General features: G+C 39.9%; 1 protein-coding gene across 2 annotated transcripts in view; it reads right to left on the minus strand.

Moving 5' to 3' along the window:
- Positions 1 to 886: 886 nt before the first annotated feature.
- LOC309692194 (ankyrin repeat and BTB/POZ domain-containing protein 3-A) overlaps positions 887 to 23,102 on the minus strand; it is a 271,823-nt gene continuing 249,607 nt past the window's right edge. For both annotated transcript variants that reach the window (XM_082510454.1, XM_082510453.1), the window contains 9 exons: positions 18,968 to 19,103; positions 14,455 to 14,687; positions 11,413 to 11,591; positions 11,027 to 11,132; positions 4,667 to 4,769; positions 4,481 to 4,562; positions 3,367 to 3,435; positions 3,149 to 3,262; positions 887 to 1,702 (listed from right to left, as the gene is read on the minus strand). In XM_082510454.1, the coding sequence (XP_082366580.1) occupies positions 1,472 to 1,702; positions 3,149 to 3,262; positions 3,367 to 3,435; positions 4,481 to 4,562; positions 4,667 to 4,769; positions 11,027 to 11,132; positions 11,413 to 11,591; positions 14,455 to 14,687; positions 18,968 to 19,103 (1,253 nt within the window). In that variant the 3' untranslated portion in view covers positions 887 to 1,471. The remainder of the gene's footprint in view (positions 1,703 to 3,148; positions 3,263 to 3,366; positions 3,436 to 4,480; positions 4,563 to 4,666; positions 4,770 to 11,026; positions 11,133 to 11,412; positions 11,592 to 14,454; positions 14,688 to 18,967; positions 19,104 to 23,102) is intronic.

The raw sequence follows: 23,102 nt of genomic DNA on the forward strand, positions 1-23,102 counted from the left end.
GCCTCTCCTTCGAAGAATTCATGTGGGGGTGAAGCCTTAAACAAAGAGTGACTTTAACATGCATCTCATGGTCTACCCCGATGGCTTAGAATATTATCTGAAAGAGCTCAAGTAATTTGAGGCAAAACCTCTTCAACACCTCACTCAGCCTACTCAGTCTACACAGAAAGCACACCTAAAGCAAAAACAGAGGAGTCATACGAACAGAGTAAACATGCAACTTTGCATAAACAAGACGCACAGCAGGGAGCACATTCAATGAGACTGGTGTCAGCAGCCAAGCGGGTGTGTGTAGGGGAGGTGGGGATACTGTACATCAGCTTACAAAAAACAAAACAAAAAAAACAATAACAAAAAAACTAACACTATGACTTTCAGAATGTATTAACATGCTTACTTTAAGCATCTTTAAAGAGAAAGTCCCTGCCAATTGAAACCCCCCCTCTCCAAATCCCGCTTTTGATCAGTTTTGCAGTGGATACAAAGTTAACAAGCAGCGTTTTCCCCTTACTTCCCCTTGCGAAAGTGGTCCGTGAAGTAATATCTGCATAAAAAGCAACACCAGGGGTCAGCTCAGTTGACAAGATGTCATGCAAAAAAAAATACCAATAATAGTAACAATAATTTTTTTTTTTTTAAAAAGAGTCGTCCGTGGGCGTTATCGCAAGTTAATTTCCCAGTTGGGCATCCATGTTTCAAGCATAAGTCAGCATAGATTTCACTGAGTGGGCCGTCTTTAGTCGAATGAGTGCCGGCCGCAGTGTCAGCCACGGTGGAAGTTCCTGTGATCAGTTTGGCCTCTGCACACAGTAGATATAACACAGTGAATCCAACATAGAAGAGACAGAATGAGATGTAAATAAGAGCCACCTAAAAGTCCGCCTGCTGGCTTTGCTACTAATCACTTTTATTGGTTGTATAGAAGGGTTATATCTAGATTTTGGCATGTGTAATGGCATCCACTTCCATAAAGTATTATTGTTTGTAAACCACAGTCTCATTTCGCAGATGATAACGAAGCTGCATTTATTGAGTTAAAATTCTACTCTACCTTTTTGAGTGAAAAACAGTGTACAGTAGCCTATGTATTTCATGCACGTATCCTATATGAAATACAATAGAAATTTTTTAGAATCATGGTTAGAGCTAAATGATACTGTTGGGTCAAGGCAGTTCTGTTTTTTTTGTTTTTTCTTGTAGGTTTTTATTACTCTTCAGGGTGTGGAGTGACCGATGGGAGCCACAGGGCAAAAGAGTTCAAGGTCAGGAAGTCGCAACATGAACCCCCATTGAGCTGCAACAGGCAGAATTAAAGGGAATTCCTGACTTAAAAACATCCGACAGCTCCTCTTCATCAGCAGGGTGGGTGCTTGGTCAGGGGAAAACGGGGAAGTAAAGCGGGACGCTGGATGATAAAAGTGGCATTACATGGATGCTGTGGTTGGATCGAAGGGCTCCGGTGAGGATGACGTCACACCACGGAGCCCTTGGAGGTGGAGAGGTGGATGGAGTGGATGCGTGCGGCCAGAGTCTTCTCCAGGTCGTGGAGGATGTCGGAGCAGATGCCGGGGCTGGACACGGGGCTCTCGGCGGGGGAAGGTTCGTACAGGAGCTGCTTGAAGCCATCGAGTTCGATCAGCAGCACCATGTTCTTCAGGAAGTAGCCCTCGATGAAAGCCGTCAGCTCCGTGGCACCAAGGAACTACAATGAAAATGAAAGATGAAAGGAATGTGTGACATTAGCAGCTTTCAAATTCTGATTATATATAATTTTGCCAATATTCCAGTCATATTCCAGCCCAAAATTGGTAATTGCTTTTTAAGAACAGTCATCATTATTATCCCAGTGTTTGAACCTTACAATAGCAGCTATTAATCTGTCAATCTAGCACTTTCTTTAAATATCTTTAATTAGTTTACTTTGAACAACTAACAGGGTATTTTTATTCCAGTACTCAGGCGGGAAGATGGAAATAAAGGTGGAATTTTCAGCTCGAATTTCCCCACTTGGAAAGTTGTAGAAACCCCACAAACACCAACTTCACAAAACTGTAAAACCGGTACTCTGTACTACCACTTTTAGCTTCTGAGCTAAAAGCAACACAGCTTCTAATTAGGTATTCACTTTAAAATAAAACTATTATCCTGTTTTACAAGTTAATTTGTCAATGCACCTTTTCTGCAATGTAACTTAATGAAAAATATACAGCAAATGTTAACAAACTGAGCAACATTAACACAATATAAGCAAGACAAACCCTGAGACTGGAAAATAAAGCCAGTGTATATAAGGGCCATTTCTTTAATGTCCATGTGAGGTTCCCTTAAAAGTCAGTCAGTTGCCATTGACTCCCATGTTTTAATGCTGTTATAGCAAATTTTACGTTTTACAAATGTATACGTTATTAATGGTTTAATCACACTGCCATCTAGGCTTCATCACAGAGTCCTGGAGATTAGCTGGAGACCGCCTGGCAACCTCTGATTGCTGAGGAAAAAAACATGTATTTCCTGTTCGGTTGGTCAGTGATTGCTCACAGATTAAATCTGTTACCTTCTTGTGATTGTGTTGATTACCTGCCGGTTACCTTGGTCCCCTGTTGTTTCCATGGATGATGCCAACGTGTCTGCAAACAGTGGCAAACTACTTCTACTACCACCAAGTGGTAGTAAAGTCTGAAATGCTACGTCTCACTACTGCAATCAATACATTTAAAAATCGCAACTTTTCCTTTGAAGACAAGTGGGTATGCTTTTCTGGTACGCATTGCACTTTCCACAGTTTCACTACTGCTCTGCAAGTAGTTGGCAAGTGTTTGCAGACAAGTCTGTGTCTTCCATGCACCAAAGCATTATTATTATTCCCTATTCTCAGTTGAGCCTAGCATGACTGCGGCTCAACTGAACGTCTTGATCGTGTCTGGTGTGTCAGCCCATGCATAAAGTTTTTGTTCCACTTTGTTCCATTTGTCATTTGAGTCACTGCTAATACAAAAATATGAGAGCAGCTTGAAAAATAGTGTGTGTGGTGGTTGTATTGCCAGTCTGCAATTGTTAATTAATGGCATGTTTGCACCTTATGTAAAAATTCATTACACAAACCCCTCCCAGTATGTAAATCAGCTGCTAGAGACCGTAAGCCTCCCACCTTAGCGTGTTTGTAGAGGTCCACACAGGTTTCGGTGGTGATGTTCTTGGAGCAGATGATCTCACAGTGTCTCTGAAGGGCCTCTAGTTGGAAGAATTTGGCTGCAGACAGGAGCTACAGGGAACAGTACAGCCACACAGAATGAGGCACAGGACTCGGGATTAGAAATGTTAATACTCATGCTGTCACTCCACAGGCTTTGGTTAAGTCTTTCTTACCTCCATTACTTCAGTGTTGCGTATGTGCAGGGACTCGGTGCCTCCACAGTACAAATACTGCATCACCAACTGTAACAGAGAACAGTACAGGCTTCAGGTTATGAAGCTGATGAAGAGTACAAGAGGGACCCTTTTTTCTGTTGCTTTTTTTGTGCCTCTTTTTTGGCTCCATTCTGTCACCTGGAAAGTAATCCAGATTTGAATTACATATGTAAATTTAAGCATTTACATATTTTCACTGCTATCAAATACCTTCCCTGCATCCAGTGATATTTACTCTCATGTTTTCTTTTTATCGCCATTTAAAAAGGAACAAGCATTCAATCAGTAAAAATAAAGAGCAGACCAGAGATAAACAAGTCCCCAGCAGGACTGGAGAGAAATTGAAAGAGACAAGGGGAAAGAAATGGGAGGGGGAAGCTCTGGGGCCGCAGTTTAATTGTGTCTTCTGTAGCCTCATGGATACACCCAGTGGAAAGCTAAAAGATAAAGAACATCCAGAAAGCGAGCAGGAACAACATTTCCAACATTTTAGCAGCCGCCAAGCCGGTTCAAGCTCACGTTTCTGGGCTCTGGGTTTACAGCTAATGCGAATCATTTAAAATCAGAAATGTGCAATACTGCTGACAGACTTCATTTAACCCTTTTCCAAAAAGATTCATGCCATTCCCACAGATGTGCACAAATTGGGTCAGCCTTAAGCTTCATACGGTAAAGTTGGAGTTATATACTTTCTGTGTTTGAGAATTAAATGGATTTCTTAATCTCGATTGTTTAACTATGTACCTAACACCATTCCTTCAGAATAAAACAATCAAACGTGGAGCCTGTTCTTATACTCATAGGGGACGATGAGTGTTGTGGGTCTGGTTGAGAGTGGGAATAGGTTTTGTATGCACTGAAATCTTTCTTCTCTCACCCCAGAGAAGAACGGCAGACGGCTGCCTTCTCCCTGAGCCTGGATCTGCTGGAGGTTTCATTTCCGTTAAGAGGTAGTTTTTCCTTCCCACATACATTCTACCGTACAATATAAAGTGACTTGAGGCAACTGTTGTTGTGATTTGGTGCTGTAAAAATAAAACGGAATTAAATTGAACTGAAATAAACGTCTTACATGGAAAATATTGTACTTGACATGGCTGATCTCAATGCAGGTGTTTTCTGCTGCTGGTCGGTTTTGCAGCAGCGACTTGAACCTAAAAACAACAACAACAACAAAAAACAGATAAATTCTACATTATTTTTCCCATCGGTGCGCTTTTGTTTTACAAAATAAAATAGGAGCAAAGTTTCAGGTTACCTGGGTGAAGCTGTAAACAGCAAAACTTTATGTGCATAAAATGGTTTCCCCTCCACCAGGAAGGTAACATCAGACATCTCCTTGTTGTTCAGGAAGTGGGGGTCTAAAAAAAACAAAAGAAAAAAAAAGAGAGATTTATTCACGTCTCCCACACAATGCATGCAGAGCAGCAAACAGCAGAAGATTAAGCTAATGTGGCCATTAATTACCGCAAGGCTGATTCATCACGCGCCTATCAGTGCTGAATTATCAAATCGCGTTAGCATTCCTAAACGGCAGGGGATTTGCATTTGATATCCGGTGTTTGCATCCTCGAGTGCATTTCATTCACTGCACACAAATCAAGTGATTTAAAGCACTTTATTTAAACCCTGCCAGTAAATGATCAGCAGGTGGCGCTGCAGCGCCGTCACTGAATGTTTCTCTTCTTCCTCGTTTCTCTCAAAGAAATGTCTAAAATAAAGTTTGAGGTGTTAATGGACGATTTGGTTCATTACAGACAAGTGGACCCATTTTATCTGCACATAGAGAAGGGTCATTCCTACTATTCGGTGCCATTTCAGTGTGATCACTCTTCATCAAAAAATACAAAATTTTGAATTATTTTAACATTTCATCTAAAAGAGGGATTTTCAACCTATAAGAAAAATGTATTGGTCCAGCTAAGGATATTATATTATAATATTTTTTAAAATCAAAGTCTTTACCCATGACGTGCCAAATGTCCACCCTGTTACAGGACATTCAATTTTCTATTAATAACTGTTTTGAATACACAGTTATAGTAATATTTACATTTTCTAAAAGCTACAATGTCCCTTTTTAAAATCTGCAAGGAAATTTCAAGGAAGTATTTTAAACAAGCATTATATTGAAAGAAGACAGGTTCAGTTTTAAGACAGTGTAATTTCAAAAGATTGTTTTTAGATTCAAAGGGAATATAAAAAAAAATTGGCTCCATTTTTAAGTAACTTAATTTTGCTGATTCATTCCCTCCCAATAACCAAAGAGACATGCATTATGTTTGTTGATTTGATTTAATTAACAAAAGAAACACACAGGTAACAGGGTGGACAGAGGAGAAACAGGGTGGACAGGAGGTAACAGGGTGGACATAACATCAGTGACAAAAAATACCACCTTAAAGAAACTTTGAACACCTTCACCATGCCCGTCCAACCAACACAGGTAGATACATGTCCACATTAAACAAGCAAATTTTCACTGTACACCCAACATAATGAACATTTTTCTCACACATTTTACCTATGCAACAGACCAGCAACTCCAGTTTTTTTCAAGGAAATCCCACACTTTCCTCTCCAGCTGAACTGACCTCTTATTCAAAGGTGTTGGTTCTTTCATCAGACACACAACCTGGTCATCCCTATACCAGGTTATGTCCTCACGTGGACTTGGCCAGTGGAACTTGTTGGTCCCGTTCTTGTGCATGCATTTCACTTTAACATCCTCTTCAACCTCCAGAATGATTCCTGGGTAGGGTTCACCATCGTAGTTGATAATGCACCACTGACCAATATGATCTTTTGTGATGTTCTCAGGCCGGGTTGGTCCCTCAGTGCAATGTGGACTTGCCTCTTGACTAAGGCTTATCTCCTTCAGGCCATAGCATTCACAGTCCAGTACACCTTTGTCTGCCTGGCAAAGGCAGGTTATGTCCCTGTATTTTATTGTTCCTGGAGAGAAACTGAGTACTTGGTGGATTTTCATGGTTCCTTTGACCCTCTGCTTTCTTTTCCTTTCTCGCCACTGCTTTCTCTGTGCTCTCTTCTGTCGTTCACTGAGATCTGCCACTTTCTTTTTTTTCCCTTCCTCTCTGTCCTTTCTCCACTTCTCTTTCTCTTTATTGAGATATATCTGTCTTCTCTCAGGGTCAGCATCACGACGTGCTCGGTAGCGCCGCTGCTTCTCCGCAGCAGACATTGGTGCCATTCCCTGAAAAATGTATACTATTCAAAATCTTCTAAAAGTAAATATATACAGGTTAATAATAATTACCAATACACACTTGTATAAATAACCCTAAACACTAAACTTCTATCATCTTACGTCCCCCCTGTTACAGTGCATAGCAATAACAGGGGTGACGGTAACAGGGGGGAGATTTTATGCTAAACTTAGCCATTACTACTAGTATGATGAACAACAAGCTAGTACATGGTGACCACTAAGAACCATTTTTAACATGTTTATTAGCCATATTATAAAAATGACAAAAAAAAAATTGTTTCCACTATTAATAAGCGTAACAGGTTGGACGTGTTATGCTTTGCCACATTACAAAATCTTGCTAAAACATTGAAAAAAGGGTTGATTAAAGAGTGGTACTTACTCGTCTTCTTCTTGAAAGTTTTCCCTCCAAAATATGTTACATCCGGGAGTGTCATGTGACTAAAAGAATAATCAGGTGATGTGTTCTATGGAATTCTTATCAGAGTAACAGGGGTGACAGTTGATTCAGGGACACAACATTTTTTTTAAAGATTTTAAGTATTAAACATGCATTAATAATAAAAAAGAACATTTGATGAGGAACATTAGAAATAAGCCAATCCAGAAATGATGAAAAATCTAGATTTTTTTTTTTTAAAGTTATATTTGTAACTGAAGTCGAGCAAGCATGACTGGGGACATAGTACTTTAGTGACTTGTGCTAAAATAAAAGTAATTTACTTTTAATGTATTTATCCTGTGTATATATCAATGTGTTCTATGGTAGAGGGGGGTTAAACATACAAGAAAATGGTTTAGAAATAAGCATTAGACAAGTTTTACACTAAATATACCATATTATGTCATTAGGACTCAAATGGCACCGAATAGTAAGAATGACCCAGAAAATACTGCACGTTGAAATAAAAAAAAATATATATATCAGATTACTTTTAAAATGAAACTCACTTTACAGTTTTGGACAGAAGTTTACATGCACCTCCTTATGGGCATGCACATCACGGTAATTCAGGGGTTTTAATTAGTTCTTTGAACTTAATATTTTCTTTTTCCAGGGTGAAATAATTGTACAGCATACATCTTTAATGACTTTAAATAAAAAACAAAAACAAAAATGAAAACACATTTTAATAAGAGTGTACCATCAAGTCAGTCAGACTCGTGGGATATTGATCTGGTCCGGTACCTCGCAGAGGGGGTTGTCGATCACTTTCAGCTGCTTTGGGGTAAATCAAATTAGGAAGAGGAGCCCTAGAGGGGCAAAAACGAGACAACCCCCCGTCTATTTTTCCACTAGTTTTTGGCTAGGGTCAGTGTCACTACTAGAAGCCTGAGGTGATACCTGGACCCTACAGAGGCTACAGAACAACTCCAGGATGGCACATCAATTCGTGCCATGGCCAGAAGGTTTGCTGTGTCTCCCGGCACAGTCTCATGAGCACGGAGGAGATTCTAGGAGACATGCAGTTGCTCGAGGAGAGGTCCTTAAACATCGATAAGACAACTATCTGCTCCTTTGTGCAAGGAGGAACAGGGTGACCTTCAGCACTGGTGTGAATGTCTCTGATGAAACAATCGGAAACAACTCATGAGGGTAGCCTGATATTCCGGTGCTCACTGCCCAGCACCAGTGAGCCCAATTGGCATTTAAAATAGAATACCAGTCCACCACTGGCACTGTAGCTTTTCACAGATGAAAGCAGGTTCACCCTGAGCACATGTGACAAACATGAAAGGGTTTGGAGAAGATGCAGAGAGCATTATGCTGTTTGTAACATCGTTCAGCGTGACCGGTTTGGTGGTGGGTAGTGATGGTCTGGGGAGGCATATCCACTGTGGGACACACAGACCTCTTCAGGCCAGGCAACGGCACCCTGAGTGCCATCAGGTATCAGGATGAAATCCTTGGACTCCCTTTCAGACTCTATGCTGGTGCACGGCAATGCCCGGCCTCGTGTAGCGATAGTATGCAGGCAGTTCCTGGAGAATGAAGGAACTGATACGATTGATTGGCCCCCACATCTGCCTGACCTAACGATAGATTACCTCTGAGACATTATGTTTCATCCATCTCACGCTGGCAAGTTGCACCTCAGACTATCCAGGAGCTCCGTAATGCCGCAGGACACCATCCATTAATGGATTATTTAAGCCTGCCTAATGTTGCTTCACATCCTCATCTTCTCCTTTTTTTCTGACATATTCACTGTCACGTTTTGTTATCACTGATGTTCGATGTATGTTTTATGTGTCTGCTCTCCCAATATTTTGCTGTGAACGCACACAGAAAGGCGGCGACGTCCCAGAACAGAGCCAAGCCGCTAAATATGAATTACTGTGATTCAAAACTATCCTTATTTGACCACAGTAGTTCAATGAGTTTGTGCCAAAAAATGAAATGCAACTTGGATTAAAACTAATTACATTTAGGTCCATAATTTGTTGGGCAGTGACACAATCTTTTGTAATTTTGCCTCTGTACTCCACAACAGTGGGGTTTAAAATCAAACAATCAAGATGCGATTGAAGCGCACACTCAGATGTAATTCAAAGGTTTTAACAAAAAGTGTCTCATTAACTGTTTAGGATTCACTGCCACAGTTATAGTCAGTCTTTGTTTGTGGGTCTCTCTGCATTCAGTGTTTACATCACTAACTGGAAAGTACGATGTAATGGACTGAGATCAGGTGACTGACTTAGCTATTGAAGAATTTATATTTCTTTACCTTGAGAAACTGAGATAAATTCATTTTCGGTAAACAGCAGTTTGCACCTTGTATTTCCATTCACTGAGGTGGTGCATTGAGGTGAGGCCTAAGTGTCCAATTAATCTAGTAAAAATGGCTGTAATCCTGCACTTCACTCACATCTCGATTGTTCGATTTTACACTTTTTTGACATACAAAAGCAAAATAACTAAAATTGTATCTTTGCACAACAAAATTATGGACTTTACTGTAATTTTACTTTGAACAAATATTGACAATCAGCTGCAGTAGTGACAGGTGATGACTCAAGCACCACAAGTAGGACTGAATACCACACACGCAATTCACTTTCACTTTGTCTCTGCAGCCGGACACAAAAACCTTTTTAAGAAGAGCAAACATTAAAGACCTTTGCATGTGAAATTCAAGGTTTTATTTAATCTCCCAAAGCTTCCTTTGAGGAAACTAAGGCTATGTTCACACTGCAGGCGAAAGCGCATCAAATCCGACTTTTTTGACCCTATGCGACCCATATCCGATCATGGTATGACAGTGTGAACGGCACAAATCCGATATTTTCAAATCCAATCTGGGTCACTTTCGTATGTGGTACTGAATCCGATACATATCTGATGTTTTAGAAAGCGACTGCTCTTTGAACGGTCATGTCGCATTAAATCCGTTTTTTACGTCACTGACACAAGACAGACGCCAGTTATCAGCTCCGGAGAAGACATCGCGAACGCTTCCTGGCCATCCAGTGTAGATGTCAGTGAAACTGTTGGGAAGACAACGCTGGAGAAACGTGAACATTTTATTCGTACTGTATAATCTGCAGATTCTGACAGAAATCTGCAACTATCCTTTGAAGCAGCGCTCCTCTCTAAAACAGCAATAAGGATCATCATTAGGCCATATGTAAATAACAAAATAACTTTATAACTTAAAGCAAAATTGGGAAACGTAAAGTCTGAAACAAGTCTTTATATTAACAGCCATCAGTCAAACAATATTGTTTGCTCTGGGTCTAAACAGAGCGTGTTGTGTGTGACGTCTTCTTTTGCGCATGCGGGCCGCTTTGAGGGTTCACGCTAGAGCGCGTTTGCTGTCACATTTTATTTGTAGTGTGAACAAGCAGACAAAAAAAACCGGATTTGATCAAAAAATCGGAATTGAGCATTAAGACCTGCAGTGTGAACGTAGCCTAAGAAACCTTCAAATATACTGAATACATTTCTACTACTAGATAATGTTCATACAGCTCCTTAGAACACAAATAAAATCATTTTCTAGATAGATTTCCCCCAAAGTGGTGTTTTTCCAACAAACAGACAAAAAAAAAACAAATTATTTGTGAAAATATTTTGAAAACATCAAGAAGATCTTGTTTCATTATGAGTTAATCTGATACTTCTTTGTCTATATGTGGCTTCTTCTGAAGCACAGAAGGATGCACTGTAAATAGGATTAAATCCATTTGTAAACCTTTATTTAATCACCTGCTGCAAATGTCAAAGGAACCTACAGATGTGACGAGGAGAAAAAGCGCGCTCTCTGAGCTTGAGGTAACTCCTCGCTCTAACCCCCCCAAAACACAACAAAAAATAGAGAGAATCTTCACCGCAGTCACATCCTCATCACACAGCAAATGTTAAGCATTAATAACTCGCTCTCTTACCTAAGCGCGAGGTCTGCTTCTTCTTGATCTCCGTCAGCTTAGGGATGGGGAAGGGCCCGTAGCACTGCGTAAAAATGACTGACAGCTGCTGACTTATCACCTCATTCTGCAGACACACACAAACACCAGTGAGGACAGAAACTTTACACATATTACAGTTTTGTGGCCTCGTTTTTTTCCATGAGCAATCCGGGACAAGAAATTATGCAAATGTATGATAATATGGTTTGAAGTGCACTAAATTTATGCAAACATGAGTGTTATTAATGTCGACCCAGCACATGGGCACAGGGCGGTTTGTATTCCCAGAAAGCGTGCCTTACGTTGTCTGATGTTCCTCTAATAAGCGTTTTGTTTACGTGGACATGAAAGAAAGCTCCAGTGACCTTGCTGGATCGGAGGATCTGGAACATGAGTGGCAGGCCGTGCGTGATCAGCTCCTCAGTGTACTCCTCCTCCTGGATGCAGCAGAAGTCTTTGAGCAGGCCCTGGATCAGCGGTCGGCGGTGCTGGATGAAGCAGGTACGCAGGGACTCGAGCCAGGTGTGCAGCGTCCAGGGAACACCTGGGAACACCAGCACACGGAGCGTGAATACACACAACATCCGAGAGCGAGCGGTTTCAAGGGCAACAGAACCGACCATGTTTCCATCACGTGATGGCGTTGTGGGAGGTGGAGGACGATGGCATGGTGGGTGTTTGGATTAAGGGTTTCAGTGAGAATAGAAAAGCAGCACCTGAATGTAATTAAAGAATGCTCTGTTAAATGTGTTGGACGTGAATGAAGTTTAACTGACGAGATGAGCGGAAAATTTATCATCCAGGTATTTTCATACATGTATGTTTTATGGCTTTGAAAATGGCTCATTTTTAAAAAGATTTTTTAAAAACTTAAAATATTGAAAAAAAAAAAGTCAACAGGGAAATGGTGGGACTGAAAAGCCCAGTCTGGAGGTGGCAGGTTTATATTTCTGGTAGAGGTGTGGTCCCTTGCTCAGGGGCAGGGGAGCGGTGGTGCAGTGAGCTCAAGGGCAGTGCCAAGGAGGTTGGTGGGACAGGTGTGCGGCATTAACTAACGAGGTCTCTCCCTAGATAGATAGATAGAAGCCGGAGGAGGGGTGTGTGCTGTACACCAGCTGAAAAGCTACAGGATGTAGGTGCCAAACCTCACAGAACTGCCAGCAGTGTGTTCTCCTAATAAAAAACTGACAAATAAACACGGACGGTGTGTCAAGTCGTCCTCCTTTTCTACAATATTGTTCAGCAAAAAGTTGTATTTTAAAACATATGGCACAACTTCTCAGTTGTTCAGGTCTGTCTGTCTGTGTGTTGTTTCAGGACAGGATTGCTCCTGCTAGCAAAGCTGGAAAAGCAGCATGAGTGGTTGTAATTACTGTCCAGACAAGAACCTTTACAACAGAAAAATAAAGCCAATTGGCAAAAACTACATTTCCTCTAATCCACTGTGTTAAAATGTGCAACCTAAAAGCACAAATTAATGACGTTTACAGCCTGATACAGGTGGGTTTTATTTGGATTTTATGCTTTGTGAGGGTAACTTTGTTTTTAAACTAGCTCATTAAGCCATAAAGTTTAGTATAAATTATGTCATTATTCCACTTTGAGGGATCTCTGTGAAGTTTTGTCTTCTTCAACACATGACATGAGTTGACTCTTCAGCTTCTCCGGCTGATTTAACCCCTCAAATACAGTCACATCCATAAGATCCTGGACAATGAAGACATTTAAGTAATTCTGCCTCTGTACACAGAGCATGTCAAAGGAGGATACAGACTTCAGGCAATCATTAACGCCAAGGGATTTTCATCCAGTTATTAAAAGCAATCCTTTTATTTCAGATTAATGCAAGTTACACTCCACTTTTGAGCCTCTGAAAATTGGGGACTGTGTGTAAAAAAAAGCTGTCAGTGTGACATCGTAGGGCATCGTATTGAAAAAATAAATGTGTACGGCATGCCCTTCTATACGATATTACTCGGTATGGTTTTCTGAAAATTTTTTCAAGGTTAACTTCGACCTTGGCAATAAAGGTCAAGGTCAAATGCTTAGCCAGCCGGGTACTACATTATTGTTGGGAAGTTTTATAACGATCCATAAAAAATTGTTTGTTATGTAAAGATTTTACTGATCTTCACATTTAGTGTGACCTTGACCCAATTTTCACCTAAATTAAATCAGCTGATATTGTTATTCACCGTCACACAAAATTTGAACACAATATCTTGAAAACTTGACGCTGGACTGCTAACAAACAGACAAACAAACAGAACCGATCACATAAAAAAACAAGATCACAATGGGAGAGGTTGAAGTTTGCACCTTTGTTTTTCTTTACAGGGGACAAATTTAAAAAAGGGAGAACTAATTTTTTATTTTTTTTTTACCACAGACGTTGTGATCACGACTGGATCACAAACTAAAATTTTAACTATCAACATAGCGCTCACCACGCAACCACGCTTTAATGAAACATAAACGATGTGAGAAAATACTCCGGACGTTTGCATCCAGAGTTTGATTACATCTCTGCGCAATGGCCAAAACAGCAGCTCGTGTCCATCTTTTATGTACAGTTTGTAATTTTGATGTCAATTTCTCAGTTTTCCACACTTTAATATTTTTTAAAAAGAGTATCCCGGCTAAATAATCCAGCCACAGAAAATGATCTTAATCGTTACCATCATCTGCAAATTTTAAACCAATGTGGATAAGAAAGTTTTAAAAGCTCATCACTCACAGATTAGCTTAAATCCTGGAAACATTGTGCCCACAGTTGTAGAAGCTGTGTACCAACACCCCTAAAGCTCGCTAATTAGCAGCTTATATCTCATGTGTAGTTTAACACTTTGGTTTTTTAACTGGTTTAACAAATGGCATATAAGGTGCTAATTGGTGACTTTTAGATGGTGCTGGTAAGTGGGTATGTTTTTACATTTGGACAGCTTACTACTTTCATCTGAAAATTCTTAAATCTATCCTTAAAAACCAACAATTGCAAAGTATCACCTGATAACCTGACAGTACAGAACAGCTACTAAATTGACTGTGAGGTTGTTTTGCTGACTAAAATCAATGAATCCTCATCAAAACCTAATCAGCAGACCACATAAGGTCTTGTGCTCAATGAGCTGGGGTGCAAGCTGATGATTGCCACATTTACAAAATGAGCACTGCCCGAGGACACAGTTCCGTCATCGTGCTCACACCTTCGACCGAGTTATTATCACCTCGGATATAAAAAGTCCTACTTGTGCGAGCGTTTCATGGTTGGATGAGTAGTTGGGATTTCTGAGGACGCGAGCACAGGACAGCACAGGACAGGACAGCACAAGCACATCTTCATGACAGCTGGAGGCAGCGGAGAGCGATGCATTTGTGCCAGTGAAGCATGCATTAGTAAATCTGACCTAAGCTGCGGATGTCTATGGTGATGTCCACATGGCCGTGCTCTGCGCTATGGTACATGGCCTCTCTCAGGGCCCTCAGTCTGGCCTTTCCTGTTCGCAGGGTCCCTCCACCATTGGCCTGGGGAGCCAACCTCTTCTCCCCTGGATCTGAACCCTCAGCTAGAATCTCCTCCAGGGACAGCACATCCCCCTTTTCTTGGTCTGAATGGGACAGGAGCTTCCGAAAAACATTCCTAGATGAGAGAAGAGAGATGAGACAAAATGACAGGGTCAGGGCGAGAGGTAAACATCTGGCCTGGGGTCGAATAATATGAAGGAAAGCTGTGAAATCAATGGTTTCAAGTTAGACACCCACAAGCTGCATTAAATCCACATTAAGCCCATTTGGCTCTGTAGCTCTCACTGGTGCTCACTCTTAATTGACTACAAATGTCCCATTGTACTCTGAACCTGCATCACCAGCGTGTAGGAGTGATAATATATGACTCTTACAGGGATCAGGCTGAAAAGAAAAACTGTTCCAAATCTCCAAATTTATTGTACTCCATCAACATTGCATTGGATCTGAGCAACACAACGGCGCAGCAGTAACAGACGCCCTTCTTTGAGAAGAATGGACTCCAGCATGTAACATAAACAGCGTGATTGCGGCCTGATAATGCATCACTGCACCATCTGCTTCAGCGAGGAGGGTCTCGTTTGGAGTCCAAGTGCAGCAAATCATCATGTCCTGTTAGGGGAGGCTGTTTGATCATAAAATGTTGTTTTATTGGTACTAACATGCTGCTGGTTTTGTCAGGTTTGAGCAGAATTACAATGCATGCATGCATAAACCCAAACACTGCATATTCTCAGCTGCAGTAACCACCTCGATCCTTCTGGTTTCAGGCTTTTTCACACAGTCTTAAACCTGCAGAGATTTGCTTCCACTCAGCAACAAGAGCATTACTGATGCAGATAAGATGTGGCTCACTGCCACCCAGAGGTGTTGGGTGGGACTGAGGTCAGGGCTCTGTGCAGACAAGTTCTTTAACAGAAACCTCTTCCTGGACAGAACTGTGCACAGGAGCTTTGTATGCAACAATTGTTTAAAAAAAAAAATGAATGGGTGCTTGCTTATGGGTCATATTTAAACTTTTAACTTAAGGCTTTTTTTTTATATGTATCTGTCCCAAATTATACATCCTGGCCCACTTTTTCACACCACAATTTTGTGGGTTCAAACATGGCCTCAGATTTAAAGTGCCCCAGCAAAAAAACCCCAAAACAAAAACATGCAAGTGAGTTGACGAAACGTTTTTCATGTGAAGCTAAAATTTCACACCAATCTTTATATGTGTCCGCACTTTTTAGTGAAGCTCAAAGTACACAGTGATTTGGGATGGAATGACCCAATGTTATGATGACCAGAGACAGAAATATCTTTAAAATTTGTCAACTTTTAACATGAGAAATACTAGTTGCAAAAGCAAAGTAGACCGGCACGAATACCAGTACCGCTGGTCTTCTTAGATCTTCACTAAGTTCTTTGGACTTTCCTGTTGTTCTGAGAGTTGGTCAATCCAGCAAGTGCTGTCAAACAAATCCTTTAAGCTGGAAAACAAGCTTAATGTTAGCTTACTTTATCCAATGAAAAACCAGTTCTAATGTATGTTGGGGGTTGTTGTCCTGCTGGAACACCCAGACCTGTCCAAGTTTCAAACGTCTAGCTGTTGATTTTAGGTGACAGTGAAGAATTTGGTAATTCCATCCACTTTGTGTAATGGAGCAGTACCATTGGCAGCAAACTAACACCAGAGCATGATGCTACCACCAGTGTGCTTTAAAGCTGGTATTTTTCGGTTTGAAAGACTCACCTTTACTCTTCCAAACATTGCTCCTGTCATTGTGGCCAAAAGGCTCAATCTTTGTCTCGTCTGACCATAAAACCTTGCTCCAGAAGACATATGGCTTGTCCAGGTGGGCAGCAGAAAGTTTCAGTTGAGCTTGAAGGTGTCCATTCTGAAGCAGGGGTTTATTTCTTGGTCACCTGCCTCTCAGTCCATGGAGATGTGAAACTCTCTTCACTGTGGACAGTGATGCTGATGTTCCAGCAGGTTTCCAGTTGATGGCAGGCTTGAGCCTTGATGGTTCCTGAACATCCTAATCAGTTACCTATCAGAGGTGACAGTTTGGGTCTCCTTCCAGAATTGGTGGTGACACATCCATATAACAATTGCTTGGACTGATGATCTTGGAATCTGCAGCTATTTACAAATGACTCCAAGAGACCTTCACAACTTAAATCTACAATCCTCCTTCTTAGATCTTCAGTGAGTTCCTTGGACAATGAGCGCCGTCAAACAAATTTGTTTCATGTTGGCAAAGAGAAACTACCAGAAGTCAATCATAATCACTAACAAGAACTTAATAGAGCTTGGCTTTGTCAAGTTAAAAAAACAACAACTGCAGAACCTTCATTTCCACTTATTAAAATATTTAGGTGACTGTATGTATACACTTTAATCCGTATGCATATTTTTATACTCTGTGTGGATCAAAGAAAATCCACAGTAAATGCACCCAACTCATGAACTTTTGAAGTCATTAAAGATGTTTACTTTACAATCATTCAACCCTGGGAAAAGAAAAGTTCAAAGAAGTAATTAAATCCCCAAAATACCATGAAATTCATGCCCATGAGGAGGGGATACAAACTTCTGCCCACAACTGTATTGTCTCTGAAATCCTACCTTCACCGTTTCCACCCTCACTAGAAACAAATATCTTGGATATTTTGATGAGTAGATAGCTGACAAGTTTAATGAATGCAAAGGCACAAAGAGGCTTAGTAAAAGCCCAGAATCCAAATAATTAGTCAGAAGATAGGCAGAAAGAAAAAAATACAGCAGTGAAGCACACGAACCACATGGGGAACAGGCAAAAGGCAAAAGTCCATTAAACATATAGATGAAAGACAGCAAGGAGTCCAAGGCAATAAAATACACAGGGAGGGAAAACTAGAAACAAGAAACCAGACTTGAAAGTGCCGAACCACTTGGCAGTGAGAACAAGACCATCTGGCGAAGAACAAAGGGAAGCTGGAGTCTAAACACGTACACTGGAGTGGGTGGTTGACGGACACAGGAGGGCAATTGGTGGATAGGGAACAGGTGTGGAAGACAAGGCAGGTGAAATTAAACTGGGTGAGGCGGACAGGTAACAAGGATGGAAAAAAAAAAATCCCCAAAAAGAGGAAGTAAAACTGACTGGAAAACATAAGAACTAGTGATTAAGGAAGGAAGTGCCAACAATGGATCACCATCCAGTCGATACGACATTCAGGAAACATTATTATTATCAAACCATTTTTTTTTATTAGATTCAGTTTATTTCTAAAAATAAATAAATTTTTAAAAGTACAAAACCAAGATACGTCAATGCTCCAGATGGTTTAAAAAATGTTTTAAATCTGAAAGATACTCAAGACCTACACCCTTATGTAAAAAAAACCAAGCTACAAACTAAACTTTATACAGGCCCGCCTCAATTTTCACACCTATGGATATGTGCACATAACAATAAAAACGAACACTAGTAATATCCAGATGACCAGAGTGAGAACCGAACAAAATGACTCATTTAGCGAATAAGTTCTTCCTCATATTCCTCATATACACAGTTTTTTTTATACTGTAATCAAAGTCAGAAAAAGGAATATTTTGTTTTCCTTTCCAAAGATATGAACATTATCTTTATAGCTACACGGCCAGGATCCAGTTTATGTTTTTTAAAATGCGTCAAGTTTACAAGTTTACATCCAAGATGCTTTTTAATATAATCCACCAAACCACTTACGGACGCTGTCTTGGACATACTTGTAGCGTACACTCACATCTTCCTGTGCTCTTCTGCATGACTGCTTATGCTTTACATACATTCTCAAAGCCTTGTTTAATAACTCTGGCAACTGATAGACAAAATACCACAGGTAGAAATACTTGTGTGCTGGGGTCTTGGAACCTTCACTGTTAGCAACTAGCTACATTAATCCTTTTATTGTTTGCTTCTTGATGCTCGTATATGAACTTTATCTGATGTTAAATAAGAACATCTAGTGTCTCACAGCCCTAATGCAGCTTTAACCTGCTCACATCACACTGCAGCATGACCATCACACTATAATTGATTGTCCTAATAATGCTGCATTGTGTTGTTGGCTTTCCACTCCACTCCATTTCCTGACAGCCCTCGCTGCTCTGAATGTTAATGGGCTCTGTCTTACTCAGCTGCAGGGAAATTATGTCAAACCGAAGCCACGAGAGCGGCCGAATAGACTGCGGCGCTTATCGCTGCCTGCTGTCCGACAGGGAAACTGAGATATCTGCCTCTCGTGTGCTGCAGGATTTTGTGAGAGGCAGATGGACCGGGGCAGAGTGTGTAAATGGATCAATACTGTGGTAATGGATACGTCTTGGCTGGCTGGAACTTGAGAGTGCATGTGTGTGTGTGTCTGTGCGATTGTCTGTGTCACCTGTGGCCATGTGCTGCTGCCAGGCTGAATGAGTTCATGTCTCCCAGCGGGGTGGAGGAGATGCCGTTTCGACACATGGTTCCAATCATGGGGTCAGCCCCTCTTTCCAAAAGCAAACTCACCAGCTCGAAGTTACCTAACGAGGATGACAGAGGGAAGAGATTAAAAAAGGGAGGACACACACACCCGCATTTGAAAGGTACAGCTTCAGTCCTGTGCATATATTAGAGGGCAAGAGCAGAGATGGGCAGTAACGCGTTACTGTAATCTGATTACTTTTTTCAAGTAACGAGTAAAGTAAGGGATTACTATTGCAAAATCGGTAATTAGATTACCGTTACTTTCCCGTAGGAACGCTGCGTTACTGCGTTACTAAAACCGTGATTTTTTTGCGAGAATGTCTCATGACCGTGACGTAAGCGAGTGCGCCGTTAGTGACAGCAGCTGTGTGCAGATCAACAATGGATCACATATCGATTGTGGGAGAGAGTATGAGCGTGCAGCGTTTAAAGCGTGGAAGTACTGACCTTACTTTGAGTTTGATTCCATAAAAAGTGACAAAAACATTAGTGTCCGTTGTGCGTAGGAAGAAAACTTTTTACAGCGAAAAAAACCCCTAAACTTCCAAGCAAGCACCGAGTGCGCAACGACGTGATGGGAAACTCACAGAGAAACTCGCGGATTCATCAACTGACCGCGGCACACCTGCACCAGGTTAAACCTCCGCCTACCCCCAGTCCTGCTTTACAGGTGAAAATAGAGCAACAGGACCGCTGAGTCTTTGACTTTATTTATTTTCTGCTGTGTTTTACTTGCATCTATTTGAAAGAGTGAGTGTAAACACAAAAAATATTTTATTTTATGTGCTGGAATGTGCAGAAAATAGGTTTAAATGTTAAACTAATTTATTCAAGTCAGAGAATGTTGCAGATAATTACATTTTTGCTTGATGCATAAAGTTAAAAGATTAAAACTGATAAAACAAGTAAAAAAAAAGAGACTTTTCCATTTGATTACATTTTGTATGATGATTTATGCAGAAAAAGTAGAATTGGGCTGAAAGATCTATCGCTTTATCACCTCTTCAGGTTGTAAATCGTGTTTTTAAAAAGTAACTAAGTAACTAAGTAATTAATTACTTTTGAAAATAAGTAATCAGTAAAGTAACGGGATTACTTTTTGGGGGAAGTAATCAGTAATTAGTTACTGATTACTTTTTTCAAATAACTTGACCAACACTGGGCAAGAGTTACTATTTACTCCGAGGACACGAGCAGCAAATAATAAATGTAGGTAACGTTTGCTAATCAAAGCAGAAATTCAGCCACTATCCTCTTCAAAGTTTTACTTTACTCTATAGATTACTCCCTGAAGTCTCCGTCTGTCCCACTGCACTTGTCTATCTGTGATGTGACCACCTTAAATCCCTTAAACTATGTATTTGCTCATAGGCATGGTCAGTTTTACGGGTTACTAACAAAAGTTGTGCACAGTCACTGTGCTCTCTTTATAAATAGAAACAGTATTTTTTTCTCTTTACTCACTGGTGCAATGCCTTAGTAAATTTGGCCCAATATGGAAAAAAGTACTGGGAGTTGCTGCGATTCCTATCTATGTTTCGGAAATATATATATTATCAATATTGTGTTGTGTCTAAATCCAGTTTTGTTAAAAAGTTGTCTATGTATCAGAATTTTCAAAGTAGTATTTATTTTAGTTTCTTTTCATTGCTTGAAATTTGCACATTTTAGTCTTTTTAATTATTGTTTATAAAAGGCACAGGTCAGAAGTAAGATTTAGAAAAAATCACTGCTGTTGACTCACAGTGTTGTAGATATCCAAAGTCTCAAGAAAAACAAGTTGTAATGACATTTTTTATCAAACAATACAGATATTGTCTATATGTTTTTTAAATATATATGCACATAGTATTTAGTTTCAGTTAACTACAATAAACTTGTTATGTTTATATCTACATCTGATATAGTAGATGTATGTAAATACTCATTTTTTAAGGTATAAATTATTATTTATTTGTGCACATTTTATAGTCTAAGCTGGGTTTATGTCTCGGAGAGTTTTCTACTTAGCAGACCAGAACTTGACATTATCAGACTGGACACAGCATCAAACAAAACACCATAACCATGATGATCCAATTGGGGATCAAGACATCAAAACACGAGCCTGGACCTGCATAAAGTTATTCTGGGTCTTAGAAAGCCTCTCGCTCATTGCTGTTCATTAACAATATTAGCTTTGGAGCTGATCTTGATTTCATCCACATTTACTATTTAATGAAAAGGATGTGAAAAACATTTACTATCTGTGGTTGTATGTTTTAATCCCTTGTTACCATGGCAGTGTGACTTCCTACACCTCACCAAGCCACCCTTGGTAACACTTGTGAACGGATTTCAACTTGTTAGCAGGTCTGAATGTAGAGTAATGCAAATAAACTGGACAAATTCTATATGTGAGGTTTGCCACTTTAGAAGCTGAAAAGATGACCGTGTTTCCAAACTCTGACTGGTGCTGCAAAGGATTTAAACTGGCATCTTTAAAGCTTACTAATTAAAATAGTGTATCTTGCTTAATTGGTGTAGAAAACGAGCAGAAATCCCCAGAGCTGAAAATAAAGTCAGTGTCACAGCCTCTTTAGGCTTGCACCAAAAAACATAAAAATAAGCAGCCATTTACAACTCCTGCCCCCAGAAAACAAACAAACAAAACACACAGTCAAAAAATGTTGATTTACAAAACACTGAAAACGTAAAATACTGACAATGCCAAACTGAAGGTGTGCAGATTCATCTTGTTCACCAAGTAGGTGTACTAAAAGCCATTTGTCATTTTCTATGATAAAAAAATAACACATAAAATTACATATACCAACATCTAGATTAGCCTTGCTAGCAAGTGTTACAGTGGGTTTATATTTTAAAATGAAGCCAATAAAAAAAAGTGGAACTGCATTTCCTCCAGCAGCCTCCAGAACTGACTATTTTTGACTAAACTGTCCAACTTTTATAAAGCAGACTTGATCTTACAAGATCCAGTGACTTGTTCGTAAAGTTAGCTAATAGTTTGATAAACTTCAAATTACCTCGTTAAACCTCATAGTGATCAGTGTTAAAGGTCTTTACCAGGTTTGAAAATCATCAGTACCAAAAAACTGAGCCCTTTAATGACCTTTAATGATGAGCTCTTTATTGTAATAGTTCAGTAATACTGAAATATACTAAAATAAGTCTTCTCAAGTAAGTTACTTTTGTTTTTTTCATGTCTTTTCCTAGCTAAAAATGGCAATTTAGTATAACAGTAAAGTAAATAGACTCAATACTTGAAATGTGCAATTCACTTGTATTTTTATTTTTATTCCTATTTATTCTATTTATCCCCTTCGTATATTTTATTTATATTGTCTCTGTATTTATATATATGTGTGTGTGTATAACTCTGTAACTTCTGTCGGTGCTGTGCTTTTTTGGAAATCGAATTTCCCAGAGGAACCCACCCGAGGGATTAATAAAGTTCTATCTAATCTAATCTAATCTAATCTAATCTAAAGGTACACCTTGCTAACAAAGTAAGCTACCACTTGCTAGCAAGGAGCTAGTCTCCCATCCAGACTTCTGTCCAGGAATGGTCACAATCACATAAAAAAAGAAAAGAAACAAAAAAAGAAACAAAAAATCTGAATGAGAAATTTTTTTTAAAAGCCCATAAACAAATGGCTGATGTCGCAGTAGCTATGTCCATCTTTTATTTACAGTTTGTGGATTTTTATATGGCCAGAGGGGCCGATGGCGCGACATGGCAGCCTCGCTTCTGTCAGTCTTCCCCAGGGCAGCTGTGGCTACAACTGTAGCTGCCTCCACCAGTGTGTGAATGTGAGAGTGAATGAATAGTGGAATTGTAAAGCGCTTTGAGGGTCTTGAAAAGTGCTATATTAATGCAATCCATTATTATTATTCATATATTGGATTATATCTGGAAAAGGTACAATTATTTCTTTGAGCCAGCCAACCTCAGTTTATATAAATAAATAAATCCTATAAATAAATCCTATATATATTAGTTTATATAAATAAATGCAACATATAAATAAATCCTCAGATCTTAGAAAAATAAA

This window comes from Aulonocara stuartgranti (genome assembly GCF_965226115.1).
Source record: "Aulonocara stuartgranti genome assembly, chromosome: 17".
Lineage (NCBI taxonomy): Eukaryota > Metazoa > Chordata > Actinopteri > Cichliformes > Cichlidae > Aulonocara > Aulonocara stuartgranti.